The 26,697-nt window shown below is 39.3% G+C and overlaps 1 protein-coding gene across 2 annotated transcripts in view; it reads right to left on the bottom strand.

The window, feature by feature from the left end:
• Positions 1 to 1,715: 1,715 nt before the first annotated feature.
• Positions 1,716 to 26,697, bottom strand: part of PECAM1 (platelet and endothelial cell adhesion molecule 1) — a 59,506-nt gene continuing 34,524 nt past the window's right edge. The window contains exons 12-16 of one of the 2 annotated variants that reach the window (XM_083357085.1): positions 24,869 to 24,928; positions 22,858 to 22,926; positions 20,455 to 20,508; positions 10,676 to 10,698; positions 1,716 to 4,129 (exon numbers count right to left, since the gene is read on the bottom strand). In XM_083357085.1, coding sequence (XP_083213211.1) covers positions 4,100 to 4,129; positions 10,676 to 10,698; positions 20,455 to 20,508; positions 22,858 to 22,926; positions 24,869 to 24,928 — 236 coding nt within the window. In that variant the 3' untranslated portion in view covers positions 1,716 to 4,099. The remainder of the gene's footprint in view (positions 4,130 to 10,675; positions 10,699 to 20,454; positions 20,509 to 22,857; positions 22,927 to 24,868; positions 24,929 to 26,697) is intronic. The other variant, XM_083357086.1, reaches the window with a different exon arrangement.

The following is a 26,697-nucleotide window of genomic DNA, read 5'->3' as shown; positions in this document are numbered from 1 at the left end:
CACCAGAGCTCAAAGTTGATTTAAGCATCAAGATTCAGGAAATTCTGAAAATGATAGTGGAGGGTGTTTTCAGCCCCTATACTTATTGTACAAAATGAGCATTAAGTAGTCACTAATTGCTGCAATCCATACTTAAATACACACCTGCCACACCATTTTTAACAGAGTGGGCAACCTCTGATCCCAGCATGGCCTAGAATTCCCCGGGGGGGGGGGGGGGCTAACCACAGTGCTGAATACCGACAGCTGGAAACAATTGTAGTCTACCCTAAAAATAGGTGTTTCCCAAATAAAAACAGCCATGTACAACCCTGCCCAGCTCACATGAGTGATATGGATCTACTTACTTTAGGCCCTCAGACCTCTCCCCAGATGTTAAATGTTGCCTCTGACCATCCTACTTTACTCATGCCCATGTTGGATTATATTTAGGTAGCTTTTCTGTTCTATTTAAAGAGCCTTAAAGACTGTATATTTTTAGGCTTGATGCTAGGGCTGACTGGCAAACTTTCACAGCTGATGCATTTTGTGGAGAGCTAGTTAGTATATTGATAAGATGCTGGACTAGAAACTAGAGTACTGGTTTCTAGGCCTCTTTTGGTCATAAATGCTGGCTGGGTGACTTTGGGCCAGTCTCAGTCTTTCAGCTCAGCCCATTGTTGTGGGGAAAATATGAGGTGGCGGCATTGTGCACATTGCCTGGGGATGTACAAAATAAAGGACATAAATCTAACAAGAATGACTTGGATACAAGAAAAATTTATACCCCCCTAATTTTTAAAATGGCAGTGAAAGATGCCTTAGCAGGTCACAATGGCAGATTATTTTCTTCCTCCCAGAAGACAAGCAAAGTGAGAAATGGTGAGCAAGCAACATGTAGAAAGAGTGGGCATAACATATGCCGGTACATTTTCTCTGTTTCTTTTTCAGGGTTCTTCCCCTTGCCCCTGCCACAACTCAGGCTAGATATAATGGGCTGTGAGCACAACTTTGGAGACAGGAGGAAGAGCCACAGCCAAGATAACAGTCTGATAAGAAAAATCTGAGTCCAAAAGTGGGACAGGGTGGAGTAAATATCTCAGAAGGGAGCTGTCAGCCTTGCGAGGTAGACCAAACAGGAAACATGGCCAGATGAGCTAATCCTACTTTATTGTAAGGTTACATTAACAGAACTATGGAAGTCTGAAAGTACATTTCTAACCCCAAGCCCCAGCCCAGGTCCTATTTATAGTTCAGGAAACTAGGGAGAATCTCTTCTGAGCCACTTGCCCTGCCTCATTCCTTTTGCAGTTGGATTAACTTCTGAAGGCAAGCCATTCGACCAATGAATTGTTCTCACTGTCAGGAAATTTCTCCTTAGTTCTAAGTTGGATCTCTCCTTCATAGGTTTCCATCAGATGCTTCTTGTCCTGCCTTCAGGTGCTTTGGAAAAGAGGTTGACCCCTCCTCTTCTTTGTGGCAGCCCCTGAGATATTGGAAGGCTGCTATCATGTTACCCCTAGTCCTTCTCTTCATTAGACTAGATATATCCAGTTCCTGCAACCCTTCTTCATATATTTTAGTCTCCAGTCTCCTAATTAGATAATAATAACCACATAATAATAAGCAGATAATAAGATCTGCAGGGTGTCTACAAAGCCCAGTCCCATCTCCATTTTAGTATTTCCAAGCTCACACCCATATTATGAGTAGGAAAGAAAATGATTCTTCACAAATGACACTCAAATTATTTCTTTAATGAAATACCACATCAAATTATATAGATAACATCTGAATAGGAAAGCACGGTGTGGATTTTGTATGCACATCAAGAGGGATGTTGCAAAGATTCTGCAGCATGATTTCATGTTGTTCTTTAAAAGCTAGAATACAGTATTTTGCTAAGGATGACCTAAATAGACTCACATTTTCTATAGAGTCAAAATAAAGTTTCTTGAAACATGGACACTGTGTCTTCATATTAGAAATGATGTTACGAATCTACAGAGATCGTGAGAATAATCACAATATTTGTTTACAGACCATTTAACAGGAAAAAAAACACTTGACTTTATGGTACATTAGGATTTATTCATGCATTTTTTGTTATGTTGGAGTGTGTGTATGTGCTTGTTCCTAAACAATAATAAAATATTAATTGATCTGAGATGTCATAAACACAGAGTTGGAAAGATCTTGTATATCATAAGGTCCAATCTTCCGCTGAGTTCAGGAGATCCAGAGCTACAGATCCTTAAGTGTTGGGCTAGCATCTGCTTGAAAACTTCCAATAAAGGAGAAGCTACTGTCTGTCTCCGTAATTGATTTAATTATGAACTGCTTTTACTGCTGAGGCATTTATCTTGATTTTTAAGCAAAGTCTACTTTCTTGCAGAATTATTTTTGAGGATTTGTTCACTGCCTTCTTTCAATATGGCTAACCCTGAGTTTGTACAGGCACAGCAGATTAAGCTGAAATTGTTCTTGTCTTTAACTCAACACAATGCACTTAAATGAAAGTTACATGGAATACATATTATAAATTAACATCTGATTCCATTCTTCCCATCAGTTTAAACTGAGGTAAACTTGAATAACAACATTTCACTTAGATTTGCATGTGGATAATTTATTCCAGCAGTAAATTGCCATCAAGAGTCTGCTCTCCAGAGATTTGATCCTCAGAAGAAGCAACGGCAAAAACAGCAGCTTATATACAAATAAGGTCCAAGGATTGTTTCAATAAAGTAAGACAATGTTGGAGCCTCTGATTTATGCAAAGGCTATCTTGGAATAGACTTAATGGGAGATAGTATGGGTCATGCCAACTAGCTATTCCTCCATTTATTTTCATGTAACTTTTGAAATAACAACACATGCACATAGTCACTGCATCAAGATCCTATGAACACTGATTATGTTGAATGTGCATTAGGGAAACAGACAGGAAATAGGCTTCTTATACTGTTTTGTTCCCATATTTGTTTAGTCTAATATAATATCTGTGCACTGTGTCAGTATTATATACAGTATGTATCACTTAATCTTGACTTACTGAATATGTCATCATAGGCTGGGGGTGATGGCTTAGCATATTGTGGGAATCAAATCATTGTCACTTAGGAAACCATCATTAAGTAAACCATGCCTTAGTGTGATGTGTACATTTAACAATACTATCATCATTATCATCAGGCCTAGGTTTTTCTATCTAGGCATAACCAAGCAGCTCACCAGCCATGAGGATTTTAGAGTTCAAAGAAGTTATTTGAGATTATTTGACAAATGGCAATTAAAATTCAAGGCTGCACAGCAGTTGATTAGTCTCTTGGGGAAAAAAAAACCAAACTCTTTGCACAGATGTATTTATTTAAAAGCTACTGTCAGAATGGCATTCGGTTCTTATGGGACATGTTCTGAGGAGTCAGATGTAATAGGAGAACTATTCATTAGAGCAAACAATAGCTAATTGCACATTTCTAATGGCAACTCCTTTAAGGGCACTTTTATGGTCCATTGCAAACGGATATTTGTGACAGGAGACAGGCACATGAATAAACATTTCTTACCACTTATCTGGCTAAGCAGCAGAGAAACATTTCATTGATGGTGAAAAAGTGACATGAAACGTTGCACGACATTTTGCTTTCCCATGTGAAAAACATTTTTGTGTAGACCACATTTCAGTCTGGAAGCCACTGCTTTGAAATATTGATACCAGCAGTGTTTGTGCCTGCAAATTCATTGCCAGAATGCTTGCGTGGTTTTCTGGGACAGGGAAGTCACCACTAGAAAATGTATCTGGCAGGTTTATATTCTGGCTTGAAAGATTCAGAACAACCAACTGAGATGGCAAACACTTCTTGTAAATACGTGCTTCCATTTAGTATGGCATTGAAGAAAATATGGAACATTTGGAAAGTGTGCCTCACTATGTTATGGGATGGCAATGGCAGACAGCAAAAGTACTGTATACTGTGGATGCTCGGTTTACCCCACAGGGGTTACCAACCGCTCAAGCAAAGTGCGACTTCTGAAAGCACCTAAAATGCTGCAGAATAACTGGAACTGGTAAGACCTCCTCCATCTTTTTTTCATGGATTTCCTCTGCCATCTTTTCCTAAGTCCCGTCAGGAGAAGGTTCTATTCTCTGCAAGCAATGAGATTATAACATTATAAGAACTAATGAAACATAGCACGCACAATAAATGCAGTATTTCTTTGAATGGAAACCTCCATTCTGTGAAGTAATGCATATTCAGCATGATCGGTGACCACTGATGGCCTTATCCTTTAGCACCAGGGGTCTCCAAACTTGGCAACTTTAAGACTTGTGGACTTCAACTCCCAGAATTCCATGCTCTAGCATGTCATACTCTGTCTTAATAGTGCATATATTACAAGGTAGGTTCTTGGTATATGAAGAAGTTCAGCCTTTTTGTATCATATGCCCTCAGCTTCTACAAGTTGGCTTCATACATTGATTGAGGGTTTGACAGAAAGAAAAACTTGGCTCTAAATTTTCTCCATATCATGCAAGATTTTAGAAATCACTACCATCTCCCATCCTCTTAGATATTTGTTTTCTATTATAAAACCTCCCAGCTTTACTGATAGTATAAGTTCAAGTGTAAGGTAAAGAAGTGCATTTTTATTAAATATCTTTGATTTATAGGGCCACCCATCTTGCTGCAGCACCACATAACACCACATAAAAACACAGTATCAAATAAGCATCAGTAAACAACACTATGTAAAGACAATAATGACAATTGAGGGCAAAACCCAATCAACAACAAAATGACAAGATTTCAAGGGCACCAACTAGCCTCCCGTCCCCCATGTCTGCGAAAATATTATTTTTTAAAAAAACTTTCTGAAACATTGGATGGTCTGGGCCAGTCTAATTGTGGAGAGAATATTGTTCCAAAGGGCAGACCCTACAACAGAAAAGATCAGCTTTCTGAGTCTTGATCGATAATCAACAGTACCCCAAGTATGCCTCTCCTGTCAAACAACAGAATGGGTAGAAACAATAAAAAAAAAGATAGTCCTACATGTTACTCCAGATTTTTGATTCTAGTTACCACTTTCTACATTTTTACATCTCTACAATAATTTTTTGAGGTGTAATTGGGAGATCAGTACATCCTATTTTAAGTGGGACTGTGCTCTAGATTGCATAAAGAGTCATTTACTGAGACAGGTGGCTATAGAAATCAAACACATAAATAAAAAAGCATTACAATACTGACGGTTTTTATTTCATTTTCCTAACGGCCTCTAGTACAGAAATTGCCTTTTTCACCAAACAGCTGAACAGTCAGTGTTTTCACTGAGCATCCCATCCAGATCTCTTTCCTAGTTACTCATTGCTAACTCAAAGGCTGTCAGAGCATAGATGAAATTAGACTGCTTAGTTCCGAAGCGCAGGATACAACATTTTTAAAAATTCAATTGCATTAACCATTTTAATACAAAACAATACTCCAATCTGAAGACACCTTTCTGAGGTACTAAATGTCTTTTAACCATCCTGAGCCATCTTATATCGTTAGTAAATTAGTTCTCCAACATCTCTGAATTTGACTAATTATAAACAAGTTCAAAGCACCAATCCAATGCTGGAATACCGGTTCTTATAATCTCTGGACATTTTATTTTATTTTACTTTAATTTTCTCTTTCTTCAACTACTCATCAGTCCAAAAGAGGATCTCCCCTTTTATCTCATGATCACTAAATTTGTTGAGTCAGTGGTGTCACGAAGTCCAAATACAGTAATAATGCCTACAGATCACATCCATCTACACCTGGGGTGTCAAACTCAATTTCATTGAGGGCCGCATCAGCATTGCGGTTGCCCTCAGGGGGATGGGTGGGTATGGCCAGGGTGGGCGTGGCCTACTGGGTGGGTGTGGCTAGAGTGCGTATGGCCTACTGGGTGGGTGTGGCCAGCTCTACACCGTTTGCATCAAGGGTGCCTATGGGGGCCTGGGCAGGAGTGGGACAGATCTGAGGGTCTCTGGCAGAAGGAGGGTCTCTGGGCCAGGGCCAAGGCAGTGGGGGCCGTTCCCTCACTGTTTCCAGGATGGCTTCGCAGGCCACATGAAACCACTTTGCGGGCCGGATCCAGCCCCCGGGCCTTGTGTTTGACATGTCTGATCTACACAATTACTTTCAAATCCTGTTGCTGTGCTGTGTGGATATGCCCCAATACTTCCATGCAGGGAGCTTTTCATTTTCATTCTAATACTTTTTCTACACATGCCATGATCCATTTTCAGATTCTCATTGACAGCACACGTTCATAGATAAAGGAACAGATATTTACCCGGAAATAGCATCATTTGCCAGTTTAGGGATTGTTACTTTGTAATAGAGAAAGAAGCTTGTATGTTCCAACAGCACTACTGTATAAGTTGCATCATTAGGAGTATATAAATACGGATTTGTAAGACATATCTCCAATTGCTATTCTAGAATTTCAATTTTGGGTATTTGGGTATTTCCTAAGTATCTCACATTACCATTTTTAACATTTTCTTTGAAATGGACAATGTAAGATAAGTTTACATCTTTCTCATTTTGCTGCTTAAAACATATTATATATTGTACGTACTAAGATCTCAATAAAACAAATAAAAAAGTTATCTACACAAGAAGGTAAAAAGACTGAAGGAGCATGGTCTATGAAATCAAGCTGTACTTCTAAGGCAAACCAAACAATACCAAATTAGTATTTTACGAAGTAGTTCCCTTATTGTTAAGATATTTCCTTTTAATATGTTTTCAGAAAGTGGTGGTAATATTAAACAGTACAGAAAGATTGCCAGTTCTGATTCCAGGAAGGAAACCCACACCCAGTTCCTTTCTGAGTAACTCAAAATTTGCCCATGAAACTTTCTATTTTAGCTTGGGATAGTTTACATTATGAGTAGCATGCCTCAGGGAGAAACTCAGTGATCCAGGATTCTGAAATGGACAATGACAAAAAGTAGTTCTGTGAGCTTCTATTTTATGTCCACTGAAAGGTAGGATGACATCTCTTAATATAACATCAGATACCTACATAGTTCACATTTGCTTCAAATTTCATTATACTTTGAAACTCTCCTAGTTTAGTTTGATTTCAAATAACAGAAATAATGGAAATTTAACAGGGAGTACAAACTATATGGATAGCTATGGACCAGCTATGCTGATTTCAGTACATTTCAGAGCATCTTCTAAACAGGTTAGTTTAACTCCTATAAATTGCAACATTTGTGTGTAGCCATTTTTAACTACACTTAATTTTATTTTGCATTTTTCTCAAATGAATAAAAACTCTGCTGGGAATTGGTAAGGATGCAGTGAAGGAATTGTATGCATCCATTTCAGAATTCATAAATACCAGATGGATAGTGATGTTAGTTTGTTGCTGCTAACATCTTAAGGAATTAAACCAGCCATGTTATAAATTCTTATTAATTATAATCCACTTCATCAGGTGTACACAAAATGTACAATGTTTAAACCACTTCCTTGCTTCTGATGAGGAAAGGCCTGTTTCATATTTGTAAGTCAAGTCAAGGAAGCACTAGCCAATGAGGCTTGCCCTCTCAGGATGGTACTAAATATCTCTAGAGAATTGATTGGCTGACAGAGAACTGTCAACCAATCAGAACTTGCTGGCTAGTCAATAATTATAAGCCTTATTCTGTCTTCTCAGGTACGAGTCTAAACTCACACATCTCTTCCTGATCTTAAAAAATGTGTTGTGTAGGGAGTTCTTGCAGGCATTGAGCGAGACGGAAAGTTCAAAACAGCAACATGCTTTATTGAAGGTTAGAACAGAACTGAAGTTGCAAGAGAGCTGCTGCGCAGGTATTTATACAGTTGGCCGATAGGCGGCAACCAATAGGTTTGAAGCTAAGCCCAAAGACCTACTTAGCCGGCTGGAGACAACCTGTCTGGGCCGGCTAGCAACCGTTACAACATACACATGAACTAGCACTTAGCAATTGAATGCAAGCAATTAGCAAGCAGTGCAACTAGTATTAGCAATTGAATTAGCAAACAGTGAAACTCCAACAAACACTTACAACATATATAAAACCCAATACATTACAAAAAGAAAGAAAAAGAAATGCATTTTTTCTCAGTGTTTCTACACACTACGGTGGCAAAGCTCTTTCAAACTCACAGTTTGAAATTCTGCCCTCTGCCTCTTTTTTCTACACATGCAAGCAGACTGTTGTAACAGGTTGACATCAAGTTGGAAGGTGAAGCAAACTGAAAAGGCATCATAAACAAGCCCCAAACAGGAAGATTCCTAATATGCATTCACTGCATGGAAACAACATCTTCCCATCTAATACAGGGATATAGTGAAATTGCTTACAACTGCACCCCTCCAGTTACGGTAATTGTGGGATCTGCCCAGCATTCATCTCACACAACTACCTGTTCATTTGTTGGAAATACCTCAACAGAGTTTAACAGGCCAGAGGAGTTATATGACCATTCTCAAAAAGGTTATTGTGTGATGAACAAAGTTGTTCAGATGACCAACTGAATCTTGAATTTTGAAGAAAGGATCCTGAGGCAGAAAGCTTTAGATAAAAAGGGCAGGCTCGAGTTTAGAGTATCTTTGAAAGTTTTCAGGAAAGGAGACTCTAGAGCAGTCGAGTGCATGACTGAATTTGTGCTTAGGAAGTATTCACAATGTTTGACCTAAATATACGTTGGCCTGAGTTCAGAGATTACAGGATGCTGAAGGAGGGAAGAGATGTTTGCAAATTCTTCTGCTGCCCTGAAAAATTGCTCTGGAGGGTTGAAGGACCCTCTAGAATAGTTCAGAAAGGGACACAAAGAGGTCCAGGACGAAGATAAATTAAAATAAGATGATTTTAATTTATCTTCATCCTGGAGCTCTTTGTGTCCCTTTCTGAACTATTCTAGAGGGTCCTTCAACCCTCCAGAGCAATTTTTCAGGGCAGCAGAAGAATTTGCAAACATCTCTTCCCTCCTTCAGCATCCTGTAATCTCTGAACTATTTATGCGCAATACTGGAAGAAGGAGGAATTGCCGACTATAGAAGAGTGGACTTTGAAAGTTTCTAATTTGGCGGAAATGGCAAAGATTTCGGCATATTTGAAAGATCAATCGCAACAGAGATATATTGTGGAATGGAGAAGATGGATTGAATATATTCAGAATAAATATGGGACTAAAAAGTTTCATTTAGCATTTGAATAAGTAGTGGATTTTTATGATGTATGATTAGTCATTTGTTACTTTATTAATATTATGACTATGGAGAGTTAAAGTCCGATAGAACTTAATATGTTATTTTTGTTATTAGCATATTTTAGTTTATGTTTGTATTATTATACCTTGTATTCAGCTCTGGACAGTTGGGGAGGGGGGAGGGGAGGGGAGGGTTGGGGAGAGGGGAGGGGGAGGGGGAGGAGGGAGTTTTTTGTATTTAAAAATGTATTGTAAAACTTTTCAATAAAAAATCATCTTATTTTCCAGTGGAAGCTAGTTCCTGATCCCTCAGGATTCTTTCTCATGGCCACATCTTGGTGCTTTCCCCCCTGTCCTTGGATTAGAAAATGTATTAGCATTAATAGCACTGACCCCACAGCTTATCATTATACCATATCTGCTTTGAGGCCAGGCAATGTTTCTACTGCAATACAATGTAATCCTAAGCAGCTTCAGGGCAGTGACTGTAAATTCCCTGATGCCCTTTCCTTTCCCATTCAGTGCCATCTACACTAGGAAATCCAACCACCAACTGCTCTGTGAACATGCAGCGTAGGAATAGAATACAGAATAATAAAGTTGGAAGGGACTTTGGAAGTTTTCTAGTCCAACCCCCCTGCTCAGGCAGGAGATCCTATGCCATTCTGGACAAATAGCTGTCCAATCTTTTCTTAAGAACCTCCAGTGATGGAGCAATCCGTTCCACTAATTCATTGTTTTCACTCTCAGGAAATTTCTCCTTGCTTCTCAGTTGGATCTCTCCTTGATAAGTTTCCATCCATCGCTTCTTGTTCTGCCTTCAGGTGCTTTGGAAAATAGGTGGACTCCCTCTTCTCTGTGACAGCCCCACATATATTGGAAGACTGCTATCATGTCACCCTTAGTCCTTTTCTTCGTTAGACTAGACATATCGAGTTCCTGCAACTGTTCAACATTCTTTCTAAAGTCTCAATATCTTTTTTTGGTATGTACATTTGGTTAGCCTTATTTTTTATTATTATTTATTGCATGCTTCTTCTAACAGGTTTATCAAACGTTTTTTAGAGTTTGGAAATATTTTTTTCTGAGACATGCTTGTCTCTGCCACAGATAAAGATATAGCAGTAATTTGGCATTACACAATCAAGAGCAGCAGAGATGTCCTCAGGATAGCCACGATTAACAGGGTATACAATATACATACAAGCTGGGTATTAGTTAACTTGTATGCTCCTAATCCAGAGCAATGTACTCCTTGAATCCATATCAAGCATTAAATTTATAACATCTCTTTTTGTTTATTTATGATATACAGCCAACAGATTCAGAATACACTTAATGAAGTGCAACAGACTCTAAAAGATATTTATGAATCAAATTCAGACAACTTGGCTTCTGTTTTGACAACTGAAATATTAAACACATCTCCAAATATGCACCAGTCAAATGAAAAATATACTTACAGAATGTCTGTTCTCCTCAGCATCTGAAAATCGTAAGATATAGATTAAAAATTACCACTCCCAAGTGTATCACTTTAGTAGACAAATGTACATTCAAGCGCTCTAAGATTTTCCTTTCATTTACATCAATTTCAGAAATCAAGAAAAAAAATTGGTCAAAGCATTCTGATTTGATGATTATTTATAAACTTTTTTCTGCAACTCCTGCATAAACCTGAACAATTTACCCAGTGAACAAAGTAGGATTTACTTTTAAATCAATATCCATGAGGCTAAAAAAGCAAAATATATTAGAGTAATTCATAAACATGCTTAGTTTGTTTTATCTGCAGAGAAAACGGAAAAAGGAAATAGCCCCCAAACTAGTGGATTTTTCAAGGACAACCCTTAAGCAACAGTTATTCCTGCTACCTCCCTTTAGCATTAATTCTAATGGCCATACTTGAGAAATGCTAATTAATATACTTTGTAAAAAGAGGCATATGACAGATTCAATGCATGAATTAGATGTGATGTTTATGACGACATAAGTCCTCAGGGTACCACAGAAGTACACTTTAATAATGTGAAATAATGTGGAAAAACATTCTGAGGAAAGCAAGCAATATCCAACCAGAGAGTCTGTTTTTATCTCTAAAACTAAAAATGTTAACCCACGCCATGCAGTCCTTTTCCTTCCCACAAGGCTTACGTCCATTATTTACACAAAACTGAGTCACTGGAAATTTCCCTACTTCTCTGTGAAATAATCACATAGAAATGCTAAAATTTGTTGAAGGAATGTTTAGCATTTCATGATTGGACCAAGAAAGACAAATGGGGTTATTTCTGAGTATATTCCTTTATTGTTCCTCACCTATAGACAGAAATCTTGCCAGAAAGCAGCTATGTGACCACGATAGATATACTCTGGAAATCACTAGGGAGGACCTGTTTTAACTCTCTTCCTTCCAACCAAACTTTCCATGCATCCCTGCCTCTTTTCCCTCTCGAATGCAGCCCCTCCGTCCTGGGAATCCAGACTGTATTTCACAAGATTCTTAGAAAAACAGAATAACATTACTGTAACAGCCATGGCACTAGAGTCTTGAAAGTCCGAATGTGCTTCCTCTTCCCTCACCTTCTGGGAACTAGAGAGAGGCCTATCTGAGATATATTATCTCAAGGTATTTTTCTGGCAAGGACTCAAGCCCCTCTCATCTGACTGTTGCTTCTATAATGGGTCTTCCTTTGGTCCTTCAAGGCTATTCTTGATACTCTCTATACAACTCTTCCACCAAACTCATGCTCCAAGTTTAGTTCACTTGTCGGCCATGGAAACTCAGGGAATGGTTTTTGATTAGTCACCTTTTGTCAGCCCAACAGACCGTGGAAAATGGTTGTTGTGGGAAAAGAGAAAAAAATGAAGTGCTATGCATGTGTCAGCCCTTTGAGTAGACCAAGCTAACATACTTCACAAGAATTCTGGAACTCTATTTTATAAGAATTAGTCTATATTAATATTGTGAAAGCCTGTTTGCATTTTTCCTTATCTCCCTGATGTGCTCCAGAGAATCAAAGCAGAATACATTTGAGTTTCTTTCTATAGGGAGTCCTTAACTTACAACCATTCATTTAAAACTGTTTGAACTTAAAATGGAACTGGGAAAAAATGGCTTATGACCATTTTTCACACTTAGGACAGTTGCAGCATCCCCATGGTCTATGATCATAAATTGTGGACTATCTATAATGCTTTCTTCCTTTTTCTTATAACATACAATATACGGTAACTACCATCACCCAGTTTCTCCCAGAAAGCCACTCTCTGTGGCTTTCCATGGAACCTTAAGCTTTTGAGAGAATGTGGGATATAAGCTTAAAAAATAAGCAAGCAGATGTTTTCCTCATCCCCTTCCCTTGCAGCACCTTCTAAAGTTAGAAATCCCCTATTTCATATTAATCAGAGGCTCTTCTCCAATTATTTATTCAGCAAAATAGAGGTTTCTTGCACAGATATATACTTGGCAAGAAAAACAAGACAGAGGATGTGGCTCAACCTTTTGTTCAGCCCTCTCCAATTTGATGAGTTTGACTTCACCTTCCATAACCCCCAGCCAGTATGGTCTTGACTAACAAGGCAAACATAAGATATGGAAAGCAATTGTGATTTTTGTAAAGAAGATAAACTCCAGAACAATAATCCCCTTCAGCCAGTTAAGATCAAAGAGTCATTTGAAATAACATATCTGAAATAAATTATTCAAGACTTTTGTAGCGTGCTAACTATTGTCTTGCCAGGAAGGAGGAAATTATAAATTTTGTATATTTCCAGAGCTCTAAATGAAAAGTTATTCGTTAATTTTATGGGAGGTGGAAAATTGAAAAAAAATCAACGGATATCCCATGTTTTACTCACCCTATATCAGTCTGGTGGCCAGCAATATTTTATGATGAAGGCTAAGCTGATTGTTTCTCTGCTGCATAACCTATGTTAATACTAAAACAGCTAAATTATTTCATCTCCAAATGTGGCTTTAGATCACTTTAAATCAACTTTCTAGTACACCCCGGATGTAATGGGGCTGCATCTACTGTTCTTACCATATCCCATTAGCTGATTATCTTCATTACTGCTGCATTAGATCTTTAGAATGTAATGCTGACCCTTCATTCAGGTGTTTACTCTGCGTTCATGAAAAATCTGGACACTACCTGCTTACAGGTAATCATCAACTTACAACAATTTCTTTAGTGACCATTTGAAATTATAGCAGCGCTGAAAAAAGTGACTTATGACTGTTTTTCACCCTTATGACCATTGCAGCATCCCCATGGTCACGTGATTGAAATTCAGACACTTGGCAACTGGCATGTATTTATGACAAATGCAATGTCCCCGGTGTGTGTGTGTGTGTGTGTGTGTGTGTGTGTCAGGTGATCCCCTTTTGTGATATTCCGACAAGCAAAGCTAATGGGGGAAGCCAGATTCACTTAAGAATCATGTTGCTAAATTAACAATTGCAGTGATTCACTTTTAACAAATGTGGCAAGAAAGGTCGTAAGCTGTCTTGCTTAGCCACAGAAATTTCAGTCCCAATTGTGGTCGTAGGTTGAGGCCTACCTATATTATGTTTCCAAATATTTATTTCATAAGGAAATAATGGAGGAGTTCCAAAGGAAGGAGAATAATTTAAACTTGCACTTTTAACAAAGGTACTGTAGAATAACCAACTGTTTGGCAAATGCATTCAAGATTTAAAGATTGGATCAGCAGAGTAACCCTAGAAAGACTCTTGCAAAAATGTCAATCCAACCATATGTAAGGTAATGAGCAAAGTACACACAGTATACAATTTATGAATTCCGTGATGCTATGTCCATCTGCTCTTCCGGATCTGGGCAAAATATCCAACCCTAGTATTTTTAAAATGATGTTTAACACTTTCATGGGATTCCAAACCTGGCTGGTATTTGCTAAGAAGGATCTCGACTCATATAATGTCAATGCTGCTAACAATGGATGTTTTTGCATTGACAACAGATGGAAATGTAGCCATTTTTCCCTTTCACTTTTAGAATTAGATGCTGTTGGGAGGGGGAGATGTGAATGAGAGTCCAGCTAGACATAACAACACTAAAACGTAGCCTGTGAGAACCAAGGTTATTAGACTCAGAACTGATAAAGAATTGGTGAGCTGGAAAGGAAGCCCGTGCTTCAAGCTAATTGGGGAATGTGATTTATGACTGTTAATTGGAGGAAGGAATTGTGCTTTGATACGATGTCCCCAGGGGAATAGAATTCAGTTTTTGGCTTCAATTATGTAAGTGCCAATATTATGCTGCTTGAATAAAAGATCCTTTAAGGTAAATAATGCCTCAAAGTTCTTTTGAAGAGTTTCATCTGTTGGAACCATGACATATGAAAGTACCCTTTGAAGGTATGGAATTTGGAAGCAGGAAATCGGCATGACAAGTTTCTAGAGTTCTGCAAAATGCAACAAGGTTTTCTCATGCCTGGTGCTGCTGAGAATATTTGTTTTTCCACAGAATGTTGTGGGTGGGCAGAACGTTAAGTTGAGATCTTCCTGTCTCGACACAAAATCTGCCGCCTAGAAACTGAGTCATTTTTCCAGCGCACAGCACAAATGAGTAGTTTGTTGATTAGAACAACTTGGGGAGGCTAGTGTTACAGCAATTTTTTTTAAAAAAAAGATAATTAACCTAATATCGCTGGACCAAAATATATTTTACCAATTCATGGTGTGGTTTTAAAATGGCAAACATACTTTTGCATGAAGATTGTTGGTTGTGTGAGATAGCCAAAATGGGGCAGAAAAAAACAAAATATAAGCTGAGTAAAGATATAATTTTGTGAAAATATTATAGGCAATGACCAAGGCTGTGTTGGTTACAGCAGAAATGTTCCAGCACAGAAGACATAATGAGTTATGTTATACCACGACAGATGATTAAAGAAAGAATCAGCATATCAGAAACAGGCATATAATTGTTTCTTTCAATCTCGTCCTGCTGAGCCCATTCTTTAGAGTAGCGTGTATGATTCTGGGCGCATTTCCAAAAGGATATGGACAGGTTGGAGAGGTTTCAGAGGACAGTAATATGGATGATATAAATTCTTGAGGACAAGCCCTAGGAAGACAGAAGGACCTTGGGATGAGCAGCGTGAAGAAAAGACTTAGGAGATATGGTAGCCATATTTGTGGCCTTGAACTATTTTCCATGGCCACTGAAACTAGGACCAGAAATAAAGGTATAAACTGCAGCAAACAAAATTTTATTTAAATATCGGGAGAAGCTTCCTGGATAAGACCTGCACAACAGTGGAACAGTCCTCCTATAAAAAGGTTTTTCCACCTCTAGAGGCTTTTAAGAAGTTAGTGCACAGCCACCTCCCAAGGAGAGTTTTGTTGGGTTTCCTGAACATTGAAGCAGGTTGGATTGGAAGATCCTTGTGTCCACCTCCAAATCTACAATTCTAGGGAACAGAATCGTAGTTCAAACCATGGGTTTTATTCTGAATTTTTCCCTTGAAATTCTTATCAGTTGGTGTCATTGATTTGCTGATTTTTTTTCTCCTATTGGCTTCTAGATACTGTCACTCAATTACTGTATCAATACCCAAGACACAAACAGCATAATCCTCATACTAGATGTGCATATTTAAAAAGAACCAGGAGAGACCTAAGCAGTGCTTTTCTTCATTACAATATGAAGAGCCTATTAAGTTTATAAAATAATGTACACTGTTATGTTTAATACAAGAATATGTCCAAGGTAGTATGATGCAGCTTTAAAGTATAACAACCAACTAAATAGAATAAAACAGGAAACAAGTGTCTTCAAACAGCAAGTCAAAAGAAATAAATGACTAATAGAACAAACTAATGTTCACAGTCAGTTACATCCTTCCACGATAACAAATGTTCAAATACAAGTGGGCAATATTCAAGGCACATCAAAAGAGCATGAATACAACAGACTCATCTCTATTACACTGTAGAGAGAAAGAAAAGCTCCATAAGTAGAGTAAAGTACACAGCAGAGGAAATTTGGTGAGGGGAGAGACAGAGGTTCCTTCTATTATCTGGGCTATAGATGTCAGATAGGGAAAACAAAAATGAAAATAAATGTAGTGGTAGTTTAATTAAAACAAAAAAATATCCTCAATGATTCCCCATGCATTTTATTATTCCCTCCTTCCATTATATTGAAAATTAAAATTCAGTGGCAACATTTGGGGAATGCATCCTGGCACCATGTTTGTGCCTGAGAAAAGAATGTAAAGAAAGCTATTGGACAGAGAAAATTATTTTATACAATAAATAATAATATTGTAATGGCATAACTCTGGTCATGGTGTTCCTATGGGAACCAACTCAGAATAGAATAGAATAGAATAGAATAGAATAGAATAGAATAGAATAGAATAGAATAGAATAGAATAGAACTGGAAGGGACTTTGGAGGTCTTCTAGTCCAGCCCCCAGACAAGTGAATGTCTAGTCTCTTCTTAAAAATCTCCAGTGATGGAGCACCCACGATTTCTGGGGGTAAGCTGTTCCACTGGTTGATTGTCCTCACTGTCAGGAAGCTTCTGCTTAATTCCAGGTTGCTTCTCTCTTTGATCATTTTCCAACCATTGGTTCCTGTCCTTCCCTCTGGTGCTTTGGTGAACAACCTGGCCCCCTTTGCCTTGTGGCAGCCCCTCAGATATTGGAACACTGCTATCATGTCTCACCTATTTCTTCTTTTCTTTAGACTAGCCAATCCCAAGTTCCGTAGCCATTCTTCATTATGTTTTAGTCTCCAGGCCTTTGTTCTCTCTCCTCTCTCTCTCTCTCTCTCTCTCTCTCTCTCTCTCTCTCTCTCTCTCTCTCTCTCTCTCTCTCTCTCTCTCTCTCTCTCTCTCTCTCTCTCTCTCTTCATTCCTATCTACATAACTCTAGTGTCTGTGTAGTGTTGACAGTATGTTTGGTGCAGTAGATGCAGTATTGGACTAGGAGTGGGAGTCCCTGGTTCAAATCCAATCTGAGCCTTGGAAATTCATTGGGCAACCATCACCATCTCTCGAACCAAATGAGCCCATATTACAGTTGTTGTAGGTACTGAAAGTCATTGATTGCCTGACCTCTTGGAGGAAAGGCACAATTCTCTTCTATGGAAAGGCATGATGGAAATTAACAAATAACATAAGTACATTTTCCAATTATGAGTGAAATGGAGGTGGAACGCTTCCAGATGTCACTATTAGCATGTGCCGTGCTGCTTTAGAATTGGGAATTCTCTGGGAATTGTTAGCTCAGACGTTTTGTTAGTCGAAAAGGCTACACTTTTCCCTTTATTGTTTTTACAAATAACTCAAGGTAGTGAGCATACCTGGAGAGAGTGACTGACCCAAAGTCACACATTCAGCTTTCATGCCTAAGGCAGGACTAGAACTCACAGTCTCCTGGTGATTGCCCCAAAGACACCCATCCAGTTTTCATGCTTAAGGAAGGACTAGAATTCATAGTCTGTTTTTTAGACTCTCAGAAGCTAGTGGAGGTTTTAAATGGCGTTCATAGGCCAAGATATTTGCCCACCTCTTTATTTTGTTGCGTCTCCTGTATGGGTGGATTGTGTGTTTTTATATAAATACCATTATGAACTATCTCCATAATTAAAGTAAACACAGTTATGTTTCAATAAGTAACATAGTACACTTCCAAACTGCTTTTAATGTTGTGTGATGTCCTGCTTATCTATTTGAAACATTTTTCCTGTGTATCCCACAGGAAAAACAGATGTAATTAGAACAATACATTCTTACTACGTTTCCAAAAATAACTGAAGCTGCAGCTGGATATGTGCAAGAGAGAAGACAGAATATAAAATTAAGGGGTGCTTCTCGCCAATCAAATCCCGATCACATTTTTAATCGAATGACATTGATTAAACACTTTTTTTTCCTTACAGCAAACAAAATACTGATTTTAAAAAAGATTTGAAGCAAGACATGCCCCACACAAACTCATTTAGGCTGATGAAGTAAGTAACAGCGAAATTTGTTTTTAGTATCTTTTTTCCCCAAAGAGAATTATTGCATAAAATATAGCAACTTATACCTCACCCTAGGTGACGATGCAAAAAGGAAATGTAGAATTATATCAGGCCCCTACCAGGAGGCGGGAAGAAAAGGAAAAATCCACCTAACTCTTTAAACCAAGCCAAACTGAGGCAGATCAAATTTTGCATTCTCAGAAATGTCTATTGAGATTCTCAATCATCCAGGTGATGGTTATCCCGAAGGTGCTTTTTCCAAAAAACAACTGGACTTTCTTGATTTTAACAAGAAAGCCTCCTTGCCTTTTGGAAAAAGCACCTTTGGGATATTCTAAAAAATGGAAACATTACAGGCAGTCATCACTTAATGACCAGGCATTCAAAGTTATGATGCCCACAGAAGAGGCGCTTTATATCCATTAGGGCACCTTGGCTGTCGTAAACAGTCATGCTTCCCCCCCCGCCCTGCAATCATACGATCCCATGTCAGGTGGGTCAGCTTAATTCTGGGCTCAATTATGGTGGTAAGTTAAGGACTGATTGTATTGACACTACCTCCCAGCTGATACCCCTCTACCTCCATCCATGTCAGGCATGTTTACATGTTTACAGATTGAAAAGACCTTTACGTTCATACTGCACCAAATATCTACTCTACAATCTATTCCACCTTCCTCCCACCAACATTGGTACCCCATAAGAATTGTGAACACCTCTTCTAAGAGCTAAGAAGGTCACATCTTCCCTTGAATATTATTCCAAGACTCTTAGGACTGGAGCATAAATAAAAGTATAGAAATAACCAGGCAGCGAGAGATCCACTTATTCCTGAAAACCTTCTATATATTTACATTTCTATATTTCAAGAGTCATGTACTTTTTCCAAATCAGTTTTTCCAAAACTATAAAAGATAAAGTTCAGTAAAACGGCACTAACAATAACATCCCCAAAAGTTTACACTTAAAAAGCCTAGACATAAAAAAGTCAGAATAAAATATTACATGGTTATATGATTAGCATAGAGGTAGAGAGATTACTGTCCGATATTTTGGAAGATAAAAAGTATACTTGCCAAAGATACATGTACTATTCCCTGTGCAAATTAATGAAAGGTTGCCATTCATCCCTAGATAAAAATAACCTGTGTACCAGAACAATAGTAATCATGAGACAACAATCAAAGGGATCATCGAAGAAATCAACCCAGATTTCTCACTTGAGGGACAAATGACCGGGCTCAAATTATCTTACCTGGAAGACCTAGTTCTCTGGAAAAGGATCTAATGCTGGGAAAGGTGGAAGGAAAGAGAAGAGGAGGATAACCAGCAGAAAAGATGGATAGATTCATTTACAGTGCTGATGGATGCACTGCTGGAAAACCTGAAGGGCCAATCTGTCCCTAATCGTCATGGAGAAAAATCTATCTGTGTGGTTGCTAAGAGCTGACACCTATCTAATGCATATAATCAGTTGTATGGCCCAGCCTCCAGAAGACACTAAAAAGACAAGATTCGTGGCACTCTGGAGTGGAATGGGACAACTTCCTGTGGACAATTCTCCACTGCCGACTTGTCACAGCCAGCTCACTGCAGGACAACTTGCCACAGCCAAGTCGCCACGGGACAACTTACCATGGCCAATTTGCCACAGCACAATACGCCACGGGATAATTTACCACATTAAAAAGGGAAGAAAAATAAGGAATAGAAAGCAATCATGAGGTGTTTTATTTGGATGACAAGCAAGGAAAGTTTTAAAACCACAAATTATGATGACATCAAGCTTAAATGACTCCATACAAGGAACGTTGGAGAGATTTACTCAGATCAAGAATAATGTACCAGGAATAACGCTAGGTATGCCTTAAAGGATGAACTGAGATGTACCATCAGCACAATGTTAATGACTAGTTTAATAACTGCTTGCACAGTAATCCTTGACTTTATAACTACTCAGAAGTAAATCCCATTAATAGGACTTACTCTCAGCAAAATTATAAACTTTAGTTGCTTTCCTATAATCCTACACAGTGACTGTATATATTCAGAACTTAAATTCCACAGAATTTCATGAGACTTCTTTCCAAGAATATTCATTATGTCTAGTACAGTATGAGTTTGCAATCTATGAATTCATTATTTTTGTTTTCTTCTTTCCTTAAAAAATAAGTGTAAAAGTGCCAGCAGAGATACTTAACTTTTGTATCTATTTCCCCCCCCCATTTGTTTACTTACCATTAATACTTTTTCTGATTTCAGTATAAACTGTCTCATTATTCATTACAGGAGCTGGAAAATAAAATCAGCACAGAATCAGTTACTATCTCTAAATGGGTTAAAATAAGTTATAATTAAAGGTGGCTGGGAAGCTGATCAATGTAGCTGCTTCCAATATAGCTGGGACAGGCCATAATTTCTCTATCTTGTTTGGTCCCTAACCAGTGGGTAAGGAACTGACCCCTGGTTCAATCTGCAGAGGGTATTTCTGCATCAGTGACTTCCTTGCCTTCTAGCATCTTCATAGCATCACTCTGCCCTTGTTGAAGTAATATACAGCCTATTCTCATTGCTGTTATTTTTGCAGAAGAATGATTGTATGCTCCAGAAAATGCTATAAACCATTTGTGTAGAAATGATATGTCGGTTATCTCTTGCAAATGTGAACAGAATTTATTTCCATACCTTCCTATTTTTTTCCCTTTCCTCTGGAAAGATTATTATGAATGTGTCTAGTAAACAACATCCTGAATTCAGGCAATTAATTCTCTGGCAAATTATTCTACTGATCAAAATACAACATAGGTGACCTAGATGGCGCCTTCTGTATTTTCCTCCCCTTTACGAATCTTTCATAAAATGATAGGCTAATGATTTTATCCAGGAAAGCATATCCATCACTCATTTATCATTTATTTTTTTAGTGAGAGGATCCTACGCTTTCAATAATGCCATATACAAAGATACATTTTTAATAACAACCAAGATGCCGTTATTAAGTGTCTGCACCAAACTGATTGCATCTAGAAGAGGGAAAAACAATGGAACCTTATGCAAACTTGGAAGTGAGACATTCAGTCTTGTTTTGTAGAAGAAAGGAAATGTGCTGGCATGACAGCTTGAAGGTTTTCTTAACCTTTTAAGGATTTCTGTTTAAAATATCAAATGAGATCATCCCTGCTTATGAGGCCCTTAAATCTCTGTTAGGATGTGGCCTGCTTTCTAAGTTCCTACATACAAGCACTCACAAAACTAATACTGACTAATCACAATCTTGTCTAGGTTTGTTGTTGTTAGCTGCGAAGTCGTGTCCGACCCATCACGACCCTATGGACAACGTTCCTCCAGGCCTTCCTGTCCTCTACCATCTTCTGGAATCCATTTAAGCTCACGCCTACTGCTTCAGTGACTCCATCCAGCCACCTAATTCTCTGTCGTCCCCTTCTTCTCTTGCCCTCAATCTTTCCCAGCATTAGGCTCTTCTCCAGTGAGTCCTTCCTTCTCATTATGTGGCCAAAGTATTTGAGTTTTAGCTTCAGGATCTGGCCTTCTAAAGAGCAGTCAGGGTTGATCTCCTCTAGAACTGACTGGTTTGGATTCAAGGCATTGTCAAATGTGTCTTCAAATCTGCTGGGAGAAATGCCAAGACATTTGGTTGACTAATTGAAGTGGAGCATTTTTGCTGCCTCCATGCTGGCCAAATAGATTTGTCCTTAGCACTCTTTCGCTACTTCCCCCTCTCCTATGGCATGGGGGCATGTTCCCTCTCACACCATTCCCTCCGTTGATTGAACGATTGGCAGGATGGAAATACTCCAAAAAGGGCTTTAGGAGGACAGGATAAATTGGCTATGAAGGATAGTTTTGCATGAATAGAGGATATGTATTGCTCTCTAAGCTAGCCAATAGGGAAAAATAATTCCATACGCAGACATCACACCATAGATGAGCAGAACTCAAGCCCTGGAAGATAAATATAGTCAAGTGATGCACGGAGCTGCTAGGCAGCCTTATGGCTTATATGATGGCTGGAATGTAGGACCTCTAAGGGGGAACAGGTTGGGGAGACATATTCAAGCCTCAGTTGCCCACAATCATCTTCTGGTGAGGTTATCTTTTATAGAGCTAGTTTTCAGAAGTCAACCTAATATGGATTTGTTTGCATTAAGAGAAAAATGATGAAGTTGTTTTTCCTGCTGGTGACCCATAATCTGATTTCTTTTCTTTTCTCCCCCCAAAACCTCTCTGTTTTGGAAGAAAAGGCAAATTTTCAGACCCAGTTGAGAGGCAGCTATTGGAAGGAAAGAACAAGAAATTAGAAGGGTCTGCTTGCTCAACGTTCGATTTAATCTGTTATTCAGAAGGCTGAAGGCAGAACTGAACTGTGTAGCTTCGGTAGCTTTTTCAGGCTAACAATTCAGGGCAGGTGGCCCATCTTGTCACAATGAACAGGATAAAAGGCTGGTTTGTTAATTAATAGACCAGCTAGAAGGAATAGCTGCTGGCTCTTGAAGCAGAGGCTGTGTTTCTTCCTGTTTATCCAGGCCTAATTGTGGCTGCTTCTGAAAAAAATGATTTCGGGAGCTACCATCAATCTCACAGCTGTTCTGGACACACTGTGTCCCAAGATGTCCGCCTTACCTCGGTAAGGGTCAGGCACTGATACTTGTACTTCCGTATATTCCACTTCAGGAGCCTCAAGGTCAGATCCTGTCACAAGCAGAATAAGAAAACCTTTGTTTCTGTTGCGCTCCAAAACAACCGAGAAGTTGCCTGTGCCTGCCTTCGGTTCACGTTGATCTCATTCCCACTGACTTTATAAAAACAACGAAGGCATTTGTCTAAATTACTAAATATGTGCATTTTCCTCCAACAAACACCTTACGGCTTGGTATGATGTATAAACCAGCAGAATAAGACATGGTGGGTTCATGCAACACATTAAGCCATGGTTTGCTTGAAAGAAAAAAAAACACACAGCACAACTTTCGTGTGTCCACTTCCTTTTGTATACAGTATTTTTGGGGGGAGAAGTATAACTAGCAAAGAAACCAACACATCAAAAATATTAACACGGTGATAATACATTAAAGCCTACCTACATTACAGTGATTAACAGGTAAAAAAAATCTAAATGCTTATTTTGTACTGTATTTATATCATAAATAGCTTGTATTTTTAAGTTTTATCCTTTATTTCTGTTTCAGTTGTGTGAATCTTTTTCCCCCCTTGATTAATTGAAGAACTGATCATAGGTTGTATTAACAGAGGGACAGAATCAAGAACATGTGAAGTATTAGTACCACTTTATAAAGCCATAGTAAGACAACACTTGGAATACTGCATCCAGTTTTGGTTGCCACGATATAAAAAAGATGTTGAGACTCTTGAAAGATGGCAGAAAAGAGCAACTAAGATGATTAAAGGCCTGGAGAGGAGGAGGAGGGGGAGGAGGAGGAGGAGGAGGAGGAGGAGGAGGAGGAGGAGGAGAAGAAGAAGAAGAAGAAGAAGAAGAAGAAGAAGAAGAAGAAGAAGAAGAAGAAGAAGAAGAAGAAGAAGAAGAAGAAGAAGAAGAAGAAGAAGAAGAATTATTGCAGGAATAATAATAAGAGAAAAGAAGAACGAGGGATGACATGATAGCAGTGGTCCAATATCTCAGGAGCTGCCACAAAGAAGAGAGAGTCAAGCTATTCTCCAAAGCACCTAAGGACAGGACAAGAAACAACAAATGGAAAATAATCAAGGAGAGAAGCAACCTAGAACTAAGGAGCAATTTTGTGACAGTTAGAAGAATTCACCAGTGGAATGGGTTGCCTTCAGAAGTTGTAAGTGCTCCAAAACTGGAGGTGTTTAAGAAGAGACAGGATGGCCACTTGTCTGAAATGGTACATGGTCTCCTGCTTGAGCAGGGGGTTGGACTAGAAAGACTTCCAAGGTCCTTTCCAGCTCTGTTATTCTGAACTTATGTGTTATTCAACTGGTTTCAAGTCTAGCAACCAGAAAGAGCAGCTTCCTCTGGGATGATTTTCCCCTTTGTGTTTAGTTTAGTTTACCTGACTGCGCTGCAAAAGGATGGTCAGCCAGGCATGACACATTTTACACACCTCCAAACTGTTCTTGGGTCACCTTGGCTCAAGGAGGAAAATGTGGCTTTAGCAAAATTACAAGCCTTGGTGGAGCAGTGGGCTAATGCCTCCTTAAGTAACACCAGCTGCCTGCAATTAGTCCCACCAGGCTCAAGGTTGACTCAGCCTTCCATCCTTCCGAGGTAGGTAAAATGAGGACCCAGATTGTTGGGGGCAATTAAGCTGACTTTGTAATAATGCCGCTTGGGGTTTGTGTGAAAGCCCTAATAAGCAGGCATATACATAGAATGAAGGCTACTGCTAAGCTTGTAAGCCGCCCTGAGTCTTCGGAGAAGGGCGGGATATAAATGTAATAAAAATAAATAAAATAAATAAATAAATAAAGACAATTCAAGGATGTACTGTGCCTAGGCTGAGTGTAAATTAAAGGTAACCTCAAAGGAAAAAACCTCCCAAAAAAACCACCCTATGGTCAAGACATGTTTGTCTCATAGGTGGACACAAGTAGAGAAAAGCACTAAGCTAAAAAGTTAAAATTTTACAGGGAAAGCCAAACGAGATATTACCTCTGTTATCCTCTTTTGCACTGATGTGATTTTTTTCGCCATCTTCATTATGCCCTGAGCCTAAATGGCAAAAATGAAAAGGAGCATCGGAGAGAGAATGAGCGTTTCTACCCATTTCAGATTCTGATCATTCTCGTGATTTATTTTCAGCTATAAATTTATCAACTAGTCCAGGGGTAGGCAACCTCGGCTCTTTTATGACTCATGGACTTCAACTCCCAGAATTCCTGAGTCAGCTGAGTCTGGGAGTTGAAGTCCATGAGTTATAAAAGAGCCGAGGTTGCCTACCCCTGAACTAGTCTCTAAGGAATTGCCCCTGATAAAAAGGCCTCGGTCAGTAATTCCCCATCATCAGGTTTGATGACATGAACACAACTGTTACACTGGGTCAAGAGGGGTTAATGATCTTGGGCCTAGATTAGATCATTCTCATTGTCGTTATCTTGGCAATGTTGGCATTACGTTGGCATTACAAAAGAAAGGATTTTTCCACACGATCTGCTAACGGCAAGTGGGAGAGGACCCGCCAAGTGAATTTAGAGGAGAGGCACCGAGCAGCTTTGTCAACCCTCAGCACCAAGAGGGAGACTTCATCTGCTCCAGTTGTGTTTTCCAGCTTCTTCCAGCACAAGCTGTGTTATCTACTCCAGGGCTTTTCAACCTTTTCACCCATTGTACCACTTTTAGGATATGGCAACATCTGAGTCCACTAGTTGCCTAGCAAGGTGTCAAAAACTTGATGACAAAAAAAGGGAAAAAAGTGATGAAGTACAGGTAGTCCTCGACTTACAACAGTTTGCTTAGTGACTGTTAGAAGTTACAATGGCACTGAAAAAAGTACACCCCAAGCCACAGCCAAGCAAGACACCTGCCTGCCCACCCGGCGGTGCGCTTCCTCCTGTCCGAGGTTTTCATTGTTGTGAGCATTTCTGTTGAGGATTGGCAGCAGGGGTGGGGGGGGTGTTTGGTTCTTATTCCCCCTGTCTGCTGAGTGGTTGCAGCAGGTTTTGGTCACTTCACATGACCCTGGGACACTGTGACCATCATAAATATGAATCAGTTGCCAAGCATCTGAATGTAAATCACAAGACCCTGGGATGCTGCAACATTCCAGCTGATTGGCGCTTCTTCTGGGCTCAGCAGAAGCGCCAGGATCAGCGCCAAGCTTCAGCTGGTTGAAAAGCCCTGATGTACTCAATCTAAAGTTGACCAGGGTGAGAGCCACCACTGATGGTTGGTGTGGGCATGTCCCCCTTCTGGTCCTTGGCCAATGACTTTCATGGCAGCAGGAAGGTCACAGTTCTCCCATTGGGCCAAAATGTTATTGCTCTCACTTCTCTGCCAACCCATGGCTATCAGGAGAAGAAGGGGAAGCAAATGTTTTGGCTAAGTCACGGTCAGCTTTGCTACTCTCAAGCTTTGTCCTTCCGTTATATATTCAAGATCTTCTCTTCTCTTCTCTTCTCTTCTCTTCTCTTCTCTTCTCTTCTCTTCTCTTCTCTTCTCTTCTCTTCTCTTCTCTTCTCTTCTCTTACCGTACCTTCCCTTACCTTCCCTTCCCTTACCTTATCATCTTATCTTGCCTTACCTTGCCTTGCCTTACTTTACCTTATCACCTTGTCTCATCTCACCTCACATCTTGCCTCGCCTCACCTCACCTCACCTCACCTCATCTTACTTTACCTTACCTTACCTTATCCTATCTAAAAAGGTGCTACTTCCAGAAAAAAAGTGGGGAGAAGAGCAGCTTGGATGCCATTTCTCTTGATTCTGTTTCTCTTTCCCCACTTCACTGGGGAATGATCACTGATAGCATGGGAAGCCTAATC

The sequence above is a fragment of the Vipera ursinii genome, assembly GCF_947247035.1.
Source record: "Vipera ursinii genome assembly, chromosome: 2".
NCBI lineage: Eukaryota > Metazoa > Chordata > Lepidosauria > Squamata > Viperidae > Vipera > Vipera ursinii.
This window is presented reverse-complemented; position numbering and strand designations above follow the sequence as displayed.